The 13,530-nt window shown below is 54.1% G+C and overlaps 1 protein-coding gene across 4 annotated transcripts in view; it reads left to right on the forward strand.

Annotated features, from left to right (window-relative positions):
- The window catches only part of RUBCN (rubicon autophagy regulator), a 51,633-nt gene that overhangs the window by 21,252 nt on the left and 16,851 nt on the right, over positions 1-13,530 (forward strand). For 2 of the 4 annotated variants that reach the window (XM_045031201.1, XM_045031203.1), the window contains exons 6-12: positions 826-982; positions 2,512-3,075; positions 6,701-6,796; positions 7,536-7,651; positions 9,293-9,494; positions 9,841-9,942; positions 11,253-11,327. In XM_045031201.1, the coding sequence (XP_044887136.1) occupies positions 826-982; positions 2,512-3,075; positions 6,701-6,796; positions 7,536-7,651; positions 9,293-9,494; positions 9,841-9,942; positions 11,253-11,327 (1,312 nt within the window). Of the gene's footprint in view, positions 1-825; positions 983-2,511; positions 3,076-3,943; positions 3,989-6,700; positions 6,797-7,535; positions 7,652-9,292; positions 9,495-9,840; positions 9,943-11,252; positions 11,328-13,530 lie in introns of all 4 variants that reach the window. The other 2 variants (XM_045031204.1, XM_045031202.1) reach the window with 2 other exon arrangements.

The following is a 13,530-nucleotide window of genomic DNA, read 5'->3' on the forward strand; positions in this document are numbered from 1 at the left end:
GGCTCACGCCGGGTCACGTCCTGTTTTGATTGTCTTCCAAGATCCACATTTTAGTGGGGGGTGGTAGGAACCAGTCATTCCTCTGAAAATATCCTTCAAGTTCTCGGTGTGTGGGTTTTCTAGGAATTACAGGTGGAATGTGATGTGTGTTACCCGTTCAAATCTTGGCACAGTAACAGGAACCAGGACTGCCACTGGGAGGACACAGATGTACTGGTGTATACAGCCTGTTGGGGAGAGGGTGGGCTCAGGGCCCAGGAGAGCTGGGTTTTATTTGTGCCTCTGCTGGCACTGACTTCCTTTACGGCCTTGTGCTGGTCACTTCACCCCTTTGCTAGTTTCCCTGTCTGTACAGCAGGGTGAGTAATGCCTCCCCCTCCCACCCCACCCTGTTCTCTGCAAAGAGCTTTGAGGTCCCCAGATGAGAAGCCCTGGTGACTGTTTATTAAATTGTGGCCGAGTTCTCTCCGCTGGATGGCGCAGCAGGATTGATGGCTGTGTGTGTGTCAGGTCCCTCCGCTGGCCCTGGATCATCACATTGAGAGCCTGGTAGTTTCCACATGGGAGCCTGCTGCTTAACTGAGAACAATGGGCTGGTTCCCTTTTTTACTATGGCTTTTTCACTCCCTAGTAGAGAGCTGGCAGCATCCCACCTGACACCAGAGCTGCAGCTGTCCTCCCCGGTTAGTAACAGGCACTCACGCTGGGCACTGCTTGTTGATTCCTCTTTGACTCAACAGTTGTTGCTTTCAGGGCTCCGTGTCCGCTTCCCTTTGTTACTTAACACTGTAGCTCTGGTTTATTAACTGTGCTGCCTCTGTTTAGTTTCTCAGAAGGAGTGAGGCCCCACTGCCTGTTATGAAGAGTCAAAGCCTGACAGCCCTCCCTGGTTCTGTATGTAACCCTCCTATGGACTACACACAGCACAGGTACTTTGGATCCTTCTCCAGTCTGCACCAACCAGCCTCCAGCAGCATGTCAGGTAACAGGAGTGGGGGTTGTGTGTTCTGGCTCGTGGGATGCTCCGAATGCGACTTACTCTCTTTCATACAGGGTCTGTTTGCAGAGTGCATAGTTCAGGCTAGATCTATCCTGAAAAGTCAGTCCCTGCAGTAACGTGTGTGTCACTAAGGCTTCCTGAGCAACCCTACTGCAAGCTACTGTAGCCTTTATTGGTTATGGGATTGACTAATATTGATAACCCCTTTTAAACTCTAGTGTTAGGCAAAAGTCGGAGCTTCATAGCTCCTCCGGTATTTAAAACATTAGGGCTAACGCCACCAGGTGGCCTGGAATCATTGTTGGAGATCTGAGGAGCATGGAGGAAACAAGCATCTCATTTAATCAGATCAGCTAGCACACCCCAATTAACTTAACTTTGCATAGATTGCAATGGTTAGAGAAAACCACGTCCAGCCCCAGTGTTCCCAATAACACCTGCCTCTCCCGCTGGAAGCCTGAAGAATGGTGCAGTGGCCGGCTCCTGTGGAGGGTCAGGAAACTGACCTCCAGCCATCTGCCAGCTCGTATTGATAAGAAGTTATGCATATGCCCACCAAAGCTCATTAATATGCATGAGGGTTAAACCCCCTTATGTCCATCTTTGGGACTGTCACCCGGATAATACTAGAGGACTTGTCATGTGATAGGCTACTTGGATAGTTCCTCTTTCAACTTATTAACATTTATGTCCCCTTATGACCGTAGCAACATGCAGTTATCTTAAGGAACTCGCTAACAGTTCACCCCGGCTATCAACGGTCATCTTGTGATGTCTACTGATCTCTTCTAGCCACGATTATCCAAACTCAGCAGTTATTATTCAAAACCTCAGCATACAAACATAGACACAAGCTCAGCAGATTTATTATTAACTTACTTATGCTAATGTATCTTTATAACGTGGCTAACTTATCCTAAAGCCTAATTTGGCTAAGCTAAATATCTGACAGGCCTAAGTCCATAGGTTTCTTACATTTCAGCTTTAAATCTTAAGCTGTGTGTTTTGTTTTTGTTTTTTAGCCTGTTATCTATCAGATATTAGTCTCTTATATTCTAATATTTTAATGGATTAATTTATTAATTACAAGTTATGCTACTGTGGCCATGCAGAGCCCTGCCCACTCGAGCAATTGATGATAACACGCCAGGACTTCCCAAACTACCGCACAGTAAAAGTAGGTTTTGTGCCTGGCCCTCCTGCACCACCCGACAACAGCAAACCAGTGTTCCTGTGTGTCCCAGCCTTCCTAAGCAACGCTGCAATAACACCCCAGTGTGGTGGATGGAAATTAAGCTTCAGTGAGGACATGGGCCTTGGTTTTCAGCTTCCAACACATGTCTGGAAGACCTAGGGGAGTGGTGGGGAGGAAGGGATTTTTAATAAAACCAGCGATTCCTTGACCATGCCCTGCTGCGCTGGGTTTGTTGGTGTGTTGAGCCATGTGCTTGTTGCCCTCGTCTGGTCTCTGGTGCACTCGTGTGTGACCTTTACCTCCTGCCTCTGTCCAGACAGGAGACCGGCAAGCTCCTCCGTGTGCAGCAGCACGAGCCAGCCTCTGGAAAATGCCCTGTACAACGTATCCCTCTTGCTGCCTGAGGACAGATCCCCTCTGGGCCAACCTGGCCTCCCCCGGCTCAGTGCTTCCTCCCCCAGAGACTCCTTCTCTTCAGTCAGCGAGATGAGCACCAGCACTGTGACCAGCCAGAGCGAGGACCTCTGGGCAGGTAGCCAGGATGACACCCAGAGCGACACCAATGACGGGCCGGAGTATCTGGCCATTGGGAACCTGGGGCGGCAGGGCCGGGCCTGTAGCAGCCAGAGCAGCGCCAGCAGTAGCACCACCAACAGCAACAAGAGCAGCAGTTCCAACCTGTTCTCATCCAGCAGCTCCCAGAAGCCGGAGTCCATCTCCTCCTTGGAGGATCAGGGTGCGAGCGGCGGCAGCCGAGGGATGAGCCTCTTGCGCAGGTCCAGCTTTTCGGAGGGGCAGACATCAACCCCCCAAGGGATCCTCAAGAGAAGCCATGCACGCTCGCACTCCGATACCAACGTGGCCTCTGGGAAAACTCCCGGTAATGATGGGGCGGTGTTTGGGGAGGGATTCGGTGGGTGGGACGTCGATCTCGGGACAAGAGTTCAGTGGGCGTCATCACTGGTGTTGTACATCGTTAGGGGGTGATCTGAGCACTGGGCGAGGAGGAAGGGAACGAGCTAATTAAAGGCCTTGCAATGTTCTCTTCCAGTGGAGCCTGGGGACCTGAAGTTAGCTGCTGGCCTGGCCTTGGGCAGTGCCTGAAATAGGCAAGGAGGGGATGCATGTGCAGCTAGCTGGGGAAGCGTGGCCTCTGCTCTTTTGCTTATCCGTTGTACAGAGCTCTCTGCATTCCCAGAGACGGAGAGGGACGCCTCCTACCTCCCCCAGCAGAGCTCTGGGACCCAGCCCTGAACACCCAGCAGTCCCCGCCTTGGTGGCTAGCCTCACTTCCCTTGGTCAGCTGGCGGAAGGTGTTGGCTTACCCCTCTCTCCCTGGCTCGCTAAGGGCTTAGGAACTGGCAGCGCTGCTGTGGTGCTAGCCTGGCTGCCCCCAGAGGGACTCCCTGAACCTTCTCTCCAGGATCTCATCCGAACTGCAGATATGGCCCTGGCTGGGACCGGGGCCCAGAATGCAGGGACAGTCCTGTGTTGTAACTACCAATCGAACCTCATCTGGTTCGATTGGCAGAACAGACTGGATGCGTGCATTCCCTTTGTGGGGGTGAGTGCTGGGCCTTTTGGGGCCTCGTTGGGTGGGTAATGGGGGGCCAGGCTGCTTCCCAAGGGGCCGCCCCTTCAGGTAGAAGACGGGGCTCCTGTCTTGGTGTGTAACCAGTCTCTCTCTCTCTCTGTTTTCTCTTCCTTCCGTAATGCTCTCCTCCTCCTCCTCCTCGCTGTCTGCCCAGGAGGCCTCAGGGATATCACCATTATAATAGAAGATCCAGTGGCAGGTTTGGGAGCCAGTAGACACCCTCTCATCAGTGATCATTGCATTGAGTTCAGGATTTCCATTATCACATTGGTGTCAACTTAGAAAGGCCGCTCCCTCCCCGAGTCGCGGATGGCGCTTTGAGGGAGCCCCAGGTTTATGCATGTGGCCTAACTGAGGATCCCTGCTTGGTCTGGGGCCATAACATGCTGGACCAGGAATTGCAGCTGGCTTCCCTGCATGGCACTATGTGGCGTTTTCCGATAAGCCCCTGGATTGGCTCCCATCCTCTCCCCGTTGCTTTGGAAACCAGGCTCGATCGGACCCCTTGTGCAGGGCTAAGGGATAGGGAGGGATGGCCCATACTTCTGAATAGTCAGCAGTTCTTCCCCTTTGCCCAGTGGGAGGATATCCGCTGAGCAGAGCTGGGAGCAGCATTTCCCGGGCACGTGGTGCTCTCAGCACCGAGCACTCCGCCCACAGCTGTGGTGTAGTGCTCAGATCAGACTCTTGGCTTGTCGTCTGGGCTCGGATTTGCTGTATGAACCAGGGGAAGTTGTTTTACGACCCGATTTACACAGAGTTGCAGGTGCTCAGTATCTCGGAAACCAGGCCACTCACCTGTATGCTTCAGGTCGCCTTCCCCTCCATAAAATGGGGATTATTCCTTCTGGGACATAGGAAGGCGTGAACCATTAATGTTTACGAAGCCCTATGAGTTCCTTGGCTAGAAATACTGAGCATATTATCTGAGCAGTCTGCAAAGGTGTCCCAGGTGGGGCGTACTGGCAGATGCACCAGGCCATGCCAGCTGTTCATACAGAACCTCTGCAAGATTCTGTCCCCTCCCAACCTCGTTTGCTGCAGCACTTGCTCTCCATGGAGCTGGCAGGTTATGATGCCTGGCTTCTGTGGGCTCTCAGAAGACCTGCCTCAGCGTGCTGTGTGGTGCTGGTGCTGCTGCTGCTCAGAGAACTGGCATCTCCCCTAGGGTTTGGAGATTAGTTCTATGCACTCGGCCAGGCAGTGGCCCTGAGGCTGTTTCGGTGCCGGTTTTTGGTGGCTCTTTGCTCTGTGGCAGATGAGTTCTTGGAACCTTGTGCTTGAGCAGGGGCGGTCTGCTGAGTTCTGGGGATTTGTAATGAGATATGGAGCATCTGCCTCTAGAGCACTGATTCAAACCCCGTCCAGGTCAGGTGTGGTCACCTGAAAGCTGTTTTGTGGCCTCAGGGAAGTGATTTGGTCTCACCTGGTAGCTACCTCCCAGCTGGCACTGATCAGTCTCTGGAGACTCACCCCTGGGGTTAAAGCATGCCCGCCGGGCAGCATGGCGGGAGCTTGCTCAGCAGCTGCTTGTGCTTTGCTTAGAGCCGGCCAGTCCCCAGGCCTGTGGGTCTGATCCTTGCACCAGCACTACACTCGTTCAGCAGGAGAGGCGTTCTCAGTCTCGCATGCCCTGTGCTGCCTGGTGTGTTTCTGGGCCCTGGAGCCCTAAGCGTGGGACTGGGGGAGCGGTACGGCGCGGCACCGCGAGCTGCTCTGCCAGTTGAGTTGACACCAGTGGTCCCTTCCCTGTTCCCAGTGCCTGGAGCTATTGCATGTTCCACATCACACGTGTCCAGTCCCATTGCTCTCCCCGCTCCCTTGTGTGTGTTCCGTTGTCGTTTTCATGCCAGCGACAGCCAAGGGCTTCCCTTCTGGGATCAGTCAGACCTCAAGTCATTTGGTCTCTGCAGCAACCCATCCGATCCCAGGGGCCGGCTCACGGGGCTGCAGCCTCCCGTAGGTGCTCACCTCTGATCGGGCCGGCTAGAGGCAGGCCCTCGAAGAGCTCTGCCCGTGTGAGGGTGTGAATTGCGTCACGTGTGTGTGCGGAGGGTGGGGCGCCGGGTGCAGCACCTATAGGTCACCTTCCCAACCCTTCCGTGCTCTGCTGGCTGCAGGTCCCGAGTCCTTAGGCCCTGGCTGCTGCAAAGTCCGGGACTCCACTGGGCCTGGAAGGCTCTGTTCTCCCCAGCTATAATCAGAGGCTAGAGGGAGTTGGAGATCACCTCCTCCCGCTGATCCCCCCCCTCCAGGACTGCTGAGTCCCCAGGATCCCATTGCTCTTACCCTGTGGCCCAGCAGGACCATCTGGGGGTTCCTCTCTGCCAGAGGGGGCGCTGCTGAAGGCTGGGAGGTGCAGAGTGCTCCCCGACTCTGGGCTGAGTGCTCCCAACAGGCTCTGTTGTATTTCCCAGCCCTGCCACCACAGGAGCGAGCGAGCGGGGCCTCCTGCCTAGTTGTGCCCCTGTCCCCTGCTGCATTAGCTGGAGGAACAAATGACTTCTGCACTTCCCAGGCTCTTGCACGCTGTCCCGTTGTCCCTCTCCTCTGGAGCGCAATGGAGGAGCAGCTCTGGGAGATGAATCCTGGCAAGCTGTGAATTGCTGCCTGTTGTCTGCCAACTTGCCTTCTAGCTGCCTGAAGTGCCTCACCCCGGGACTGCCCCCTCCTGGAACTGGCCTGGATGCAGTACAGCTCTCTGCCCCCTTTCTCCCTGGAGACCGGCTGACTTCTCCTCTCTCCCCTCCCCCCGACTCCTTTTCTATTTTTTTCTTTTTTTTTCAGTGGGGGGTATGTTCTTGTGATGTCCCGTTTGCTCCCTTCCACTGTGTCCCAAGGGGCTGGGGTTAATCACCCGGATGGGCCCTTCTGCTATTGACAAGCGTCCTTGCTCTTGTCTCTCTCAAAGAATCCCAGGGTGACGCCTTGAGGGTGCCGGGTCATGTCTCTGGCTCCACCCAGAGCAGCGAAGTGAGCACGCCCAGCTCCCTCTACATGGAGTACGGTGAGTTGAGCAGAAAGGGTTATAATATGTGGAGATATACCAATCTCCTAGAACTGGAAGGGACCTCGAAAGGTCATCGAGTCCAGCTCCCTGCCTTCACTAGCAGGACCAAATACTGATTTTTGCCCCAGATCCCTAAGTGGCCCCCTCAAGGATTGAACTCTCAACCCTGGGTTTAGCAGGCCAATGCTCAAACCACTGAGCCATCCCTCTCCCCCATTAAACCACTGGTACGGCTGGGTTCAGGTGCTGGGTCCTCGCACGTTTGCAGGGCCGCTTTTGACTGTGCACATGTGGGGATTTGCACGTGAGCATGGTGTCTCGTGTGTGTCTGAGGCCAGTGCTCTGAAATCTCTGCCTGTCTCTAAATCTAAGAGCAGCTAGAAGGGGCTGGGGAGCAGAGTTGAGTGGCCAAAGTTAAGCAGCTGTGATCTCTCACTAGTAGGGATCGGATGAGACTCTGGGATCAGCTGTCCCTCTGCAACCTGCCTACTGTGGTACCTTGCCCCTTCCTCTGAATACTCTGCTGGTGGTCACTGTCAGAGGCTGGATGCTTGACTGGCTCTAGCCATGCGTCATCTAGTCTGGCCGTTCCTGTGTTAAGGCCAGCATGGTGCCGCATGGCCACGGGCTGGCTGGGGCTATGTAATGGAATCGTGCCTGATCCGATCTCTGACTCTTAAATGTTGTGGGTTTGCAAAATGCCTCTGCCTCATTTGTTTGTCTTTTGCTTTCCTAGATGCTGGCCAGTACCTGAGTTCGGGGGAAGGGATGTTCCGAAGACCCTCGGAAGGACAGTCCCTGATCAGTTACCTGTCTGAGCAGGACTTCGGCAGCTGTGCAGACCTGGAGAAGGTGAGGAGAGATGCAGGGGGATACGTGTTCCTTGGTTGCTGGGTCAGTGACTCTGGTTCCACTGGCAAGCAGCCCTACCGAAAAGCCAGTGTTAGTGCTGTAGCGTTTCCAGCCTTAGAGCTGCGCAGAGAACTCGTCGGTCGACTTTCATACTTGGTTTGCTCTTTGGTGTTGCCAGCTCGGGGCTGCAAGCATGGCTGCAGTGCAGCATGAGTTTATCACTGCTTGCTGGGGCTCCCTGTGCTGCGTGCTGCTGTCTTCCCTGAACTCAGGCCGCTGTTTGCTCCAGCCTTAGGCAGTCGGGAAGTGTGTGAGGGGGTTCAGGTGTAAGGATCACAGCGCATTTTACCCCTCCGAGTGCAGGTAAGGAACAGTGATGCTCCTCTCTATAAGCCCCATTCTGTTCCCTGGCCAATGTGATCCTGTGCTGTTTAACTGTACAGAGCCACAATCTGCAACTCGTGTTGAGTTGGGAAAAACCAAAGCCAGCTGCTCTCTTTGGGTGCTGGGTTCCGTGTGACCCACGGGTGGTGGAACGTTGGAGAGTGGCAGGGCTAGCGGCACCTCTGTCCCCTTTCTCGTGTCTGAGTGCTCCGGTCCAGGGCCTCTAACCCTCCCCTGTCCCAAGGAGGAATCTGCCTCTGAGACTGGGACGCGCTCGCAGTGCCCTGCATACACCAACTGCCCTGCAGGCCCAGCTGGGTTTCAGGCTCTTGCCTTTCTTTGCGCTGGGGACTGTGACCCTGAGAGTGACCCCAGCCTCCTTCAGACCAAGAGTTTTTCCTTAGCAGTTGGAATACAACATGGGAGAGAGAGAGAAGGATTTAAAAATAGCGACACACATCTGTCACCCCTAATGTCCTACCATCCTGTAATGGCGACCCAGGTAGCTTCTTCAGACACCCCTCCAGCTTTGTGTGTCTCGGTCTAGATTTTCCCTTTGTCCCCGAAAGAGTCCTCTCAAAGCCAGCCAGGACTCTGTTCTCCACTAGGCTTCTCTCTGCCCCCAGTCAAACCACTCCCATGGGCTATGGGGATCGAGCCCGAGTTGTCAGAGCAAATAGTTCTGGCGTCATCCCTTGAGAACTCTGAAGTGGGGTCTGATAGGTGACCATCGTGAGGTGTCCCCTTCCTGTCTGGATCCGGCTGGTCTCCTAGCACAGTGGTTCTCAAACTTATCTGATCGTGCGCCCCCCCCCCCCACTGCCTTTGTGGCTGTAAGAGTTTACCCCCTGATACATTGCAAAAGCAAAACTGCGATTGAAGTCAACGCTCACGATGAAATGTGTCCCCTGCGTCGTAATGTACAGTCGGCCACGCCGCGTAGGATGCTCGGCAGGCATAACCGAAATCCATCACAATGCAGAGCGCCCTCTAGAGTCAAATGCGCCGCACCATCTGTTGGGGGGGCTGCCGGTGGGTGCTCAGCACCCACCATTTTTTCCCTGTGGATGCTCCAGCCCCGCAGCACCCATGGAGTCAGCGCCTGTTAGTGAAGTCTTCCTCTACTGTGGGAAATCCCAGATAGCCACCTCTAGAGGTAGCAGGTTGTGTACTGCGGGGTGTAGGGGATGTAATACTGCATTACGGAGAACCTCAACTTCCCGGCTCTCTTGCAATGGTTTGGTCTCTGCCTCCCAGGAAAACGCTCACTTCAGCATCTCTGAATCGCTGATCGCTGCCATCGAGCTGATGAAATGCAACGTGATGAACCGGCGGCTGGAGGAGGAGGAAGAGGAGAGTGACAAGGAGATCCAGGAACTCAAGCAGAAGATTCGCATCCGGCGCCAGCAAATCCGCACCAAACACGTGCTCCCTGCCTACCGGGAGGTGGGCTCCGACAGTGAGTGCTACTTTTGGGGCCAGGCTCGGGGGAGCAGGGGCTCGTTTCCGGTCTGTCCCTGAGATGCTGTGTCAGGCACCAGGGCACTGTGGGAATTTACCTTACACTAGCTCTGAACAGATGGTGACTCTAGTGTGGAGGGCCTGCTGACACTGGGTCTGTCTGGGTATTTATCATGCACACACCATGGTGGTCTCAGGGTGCAGGACGATTCTGGGTCCGTGCTGGCACCCCAGTCACCCAGCACTACCCGCCCTGGCCGTCTGTCAGTTCTGTGTCGCACTTAAATGACCTCTGCTGACCTTGGGGCTACATCTCTCAGCCCGTCTGCATTTTGCCCCTCCAGGCTTCGTGGCTACAGACAGTGAGTCCCAGTTCAGCTCCCGTGACTCCATGTGGCTGTCTGACTCGGGCTCAGCGGAGGACGTGGAGGAGTATGAGATAAGAGGTAAGAGGAGGCAGCTGCACCAGATGGAGATTTGGGGCCAACCTCCTCCTTGGGGCTCCACCGGGGGGCAGCACGTCCCTTTGCATTGAGAGATGGCCATTCTAGAGTAACGCTGAACTGAGCTGGGACCCCTGATTCCACCCCTGGACTGCGGTAAACGGATTCCCTTTGGATAGCTGGGCTTGTGCGCACATAAAGGCTGAATGATTTGCCTCTGGGAGCTCTGTTAGAGTCCCTTGGTTTGCTGTGTTGCTGGCGTCCTACAAGAGATCCCTTTCCCGTGTAAAGTCCTCCGGGCTGGGAATGGTCTGGCTGAGGTGGGGGAGCTAAAGGATTTGAATGCCGACCTGCGCTGTCCTGCTCTTCCCACGTGAACCAGCCACGGACTGGACAAGTCAGGCTCCCGTTGTTAAACCCCGTCTTTCTGTAGCAGGGTACAGACCCTGGCCTCCAAGGTACTTTTGCTCACACAGAGTCAGGCTGGCTCCCATGGGCTGGAGTGCTCCCCGCAGGGGACAGGCGCCGACTTCCCCTCTAGTTAGGGGGTGCTCGCCCTCCTCCTTGTCCACCCCAGTCCCCACCCCCACTCCACCCCTTCCCCCAAGTCCCTGCCCCTGCTCTGCCCCGTCCCACCTCGTCCCCGCCTCCTCCCCCGAGTGCACCCCGTCCCCGCTCCTCCCCCTCCCTCCCGGAGATTCCTACACCCACAGAACAGCTGTTCGCAGCAGGCGGGAGGTGCGGGGAGGGAGGGGGAGGAGTTGTTCAGCGGGGCTGCCAGCAGGTCCGAGGCACTGAGGGGGGGAGCTTGGCTGCTAGTGGGTGCTGCTGAGCAGCACCTGCTCATTTCTCTCCAGGGCTGGAGCACCCACCGTTGGTGCCTATGCTGGAAGAGCCCTGGCCTTGAACTCTCTCCCTCACGTCCCGCCTGCTTTGGTCAGGATGGACACTCCTTGTTGCTCAGCAGTGCCCCCTCTGGCTGACTTGACAGGTGCATTAACCAAGCACTCTCCAGTCTTCAGCTGGGACAATGGTGGTTGGACTGGGAGCGGTTCAAAGGCCCCTGTGATGGACACCCTCAGTCTTCCTGATCCTCTCCCCGTGGATGTTGATAGCATAACCCCGGTTTGGCCCCCTGTAGCTCAGAGGTTTGACTTCATATTGCAGTCCAAGGAGGGTGTTTGAATGCTGTCCCTGGATGTCTCCCAAAGGGCGCCAGCAGGCCCTGCTCTCTTGCCTCTGTGTTGATACCCTTTCTCTGTGGCTGGGCCGAGCACTGAAGCGAAATATTTTGTCATCACCATATTATGCAGATGGTAACGATGGATCTAACCTGATTCAAATGTCCAAGAACGGGCTGTCAGTGTCAATGGCTTCCTTGTTTTCAGGTAGTACCCCAGAGTGCACTGCGCCGCGTGTGTGTGTGTGTGCGCGCGCTTGTCCGTGTGCGTCGCCTGGGCGTGTCAAGGGACCACAGGGAGAGCAGAGGCTCAAAAGCTGCTGCGAAAACTGAGTTCACGCTGCATCAGCAGGCAGGCTTCAGACCAGACACCAAACCACCTGCCCCCAGCTTAATCCACCAGCCACTACCCTTTTGCTATTTCCCGTCCCCGGGCTCTGTGCATGTAGCTGGCTCCTTGTGAGCTGCTCTCTAGAATTCCTCAGCTCGTTCCTCATGCAGGGGCCTTTGGGAATAACCAATAATGTCGTCTGAGTGGCAAAGGGAAAGGAGCTGGCGACACATGCAGTGGATGGCAGACAGGTGGGAAAATATCGTGAAGGTCTCAATTGCTTGGCTGTTTGCCCAACCTCTGTGTTGCCACATTACGGTGGAACATTGTGATGTGCCTAGAACATCAACAGAGGTGCATCTGGCCTGGCAAGTCAAACAGCAGAGCAGTGATTCAGTTTAAATGTGCTGCAGCCATTAAAGGTAAAGTACTGGCCACATAACTGCTGTAACCCGAGAGGTGAGACTAGACCACTCTGCTGCAGAGAGACCAGCTGTGCTTTAAAATGTAGCTTCCCTACCGCTCCCAGCCCACTGTGATTCCAAGACAATAGCTCCGTTGATCAGAGGTGTTAAAGGCTTCTCTAGGGATGCAGGTGCTAAGGCGCCAGAATCTTTGTGCGTGTGCTGTGAGAGGCAGAGAATGCTGGGACCTTGCTTTTAAAGTGATGGCACTGTCACGAGAGCTTTTCTCCGCCAATGCAGCACTAGTGAAAAGCTGACTCCCTCTGTAGCCTTGAACTGTGGTATGCAACCTATCATTTAAATCAGCTTCTGTACCAGATGATTGGAGAATAGCTAATGTGATGCCAATTTTTTAAAAAGGCTCCAGAGGTGATCCTGGCATTTACAGGCCGGTAAGCCTGACTTCAGTATGTGGCAAACTGGTTGAAACTATAGTAAAGAACAAAATTGTCAGATGCAGATGAACATGATTTGTTGGGGAAGAGTCAACATGTTTTTTGTAAAGGGAAATCCTGCCTCACCAATCTACTAGAATTCTTTGAAGGGGTCAACAAGCATGTGGACAAGGGGGATCCAGTGGATATAGTGTACTTAGATTTTCAGAAAGTCTTTGACAAGGTCCCTCACCAAAGGCTCTTAAGCAAAGTAAGCGGTCATGGGATAAGAGGGAAGGTTCTCTCATGGGTTGGTAACTGGTTAAAAGACAGGAAACAAAGGGTAGGTATAAATGGTCAGTTTTCAGAATGCAGAGAGGTAAATGGTGGTGCCCCCCAGGGGTCTGTTCTGGGCCCAGTCCAATTTAACATATTCATAAATGATCTGGAAAAAGAGGTAAACAGGGAGGTGGCAAAATTTGCAGATACAAAATTACTAAAGATAGTTAAGTCCCAGGTAGACTGCGAAGAGCTACAAAGGGATTTCTCAAAACTGGGTGATGAAAAATGGCAGATGAAAGTTAATGTTGATAAATTCAAAGTAATGCGCACTGGAAAACATAATCCCAACTATACATATGATGGGGTCTGAATTAGTTGTTACCACACAAGAGCGAGATCTTGGAGTCATTGTGGATAGTTCTCTGAAAACATCCACTCAATGTGCAGCGGCAGGCAAAAAAAGCAAACAGAATGTTGGGAATCATCAAGAAAGGGATAGATAATAGGACAGAAAATATCATATTGTCTCTATATAAATCCATGGTTTGCCCACAGCTTGAATAGTGTGTGCAAATGTGGTCGCCCCATCTCAAAAAAGAGGCATTTTGGGTGGCTGTGCCCAAAGCATGTCACTTGAATTGGAAACACCTAGGTTGGAAGATGCCATATTTGGAGTGGGGAGAGGGGGCAGAGGGGTTCCTAGTTCTGGCACCTCCGCCTGTTGGGGAGGTGGGGTTCAGATTTGAATCCTCCCGTGAGATGCCTGCCTCCTGTTGCATCCGACGAAGTGGGTATTCACCCACGAAAGCTCATGCTCCCAAACGTCTGTTAGTCTATAAGGTGCCACAAGACTCTTTGCTGCTTCTGCTGAACACTCCTCACCCTGGCTGCATGTGCTGGCCCTGCCGCAGATTGCTCGCCCTACAATGCTTGCACAGTGTGCACCTCCTGTTTGCTTGG

This window comes from Mauremys mutica, chromosome 9, assembly GCF_020497125.1.
Source record: "Mauremys mutica isolate MM-2020 ecotype Southern chromosome 9, ASM2049712v1, whole genome shotgun sequence".
Lineage (NCBI taxonomy): Eukaryota > Metazoa > Chordata > Testudines > Geoemydidae > Mauremys > Mauremys mutica.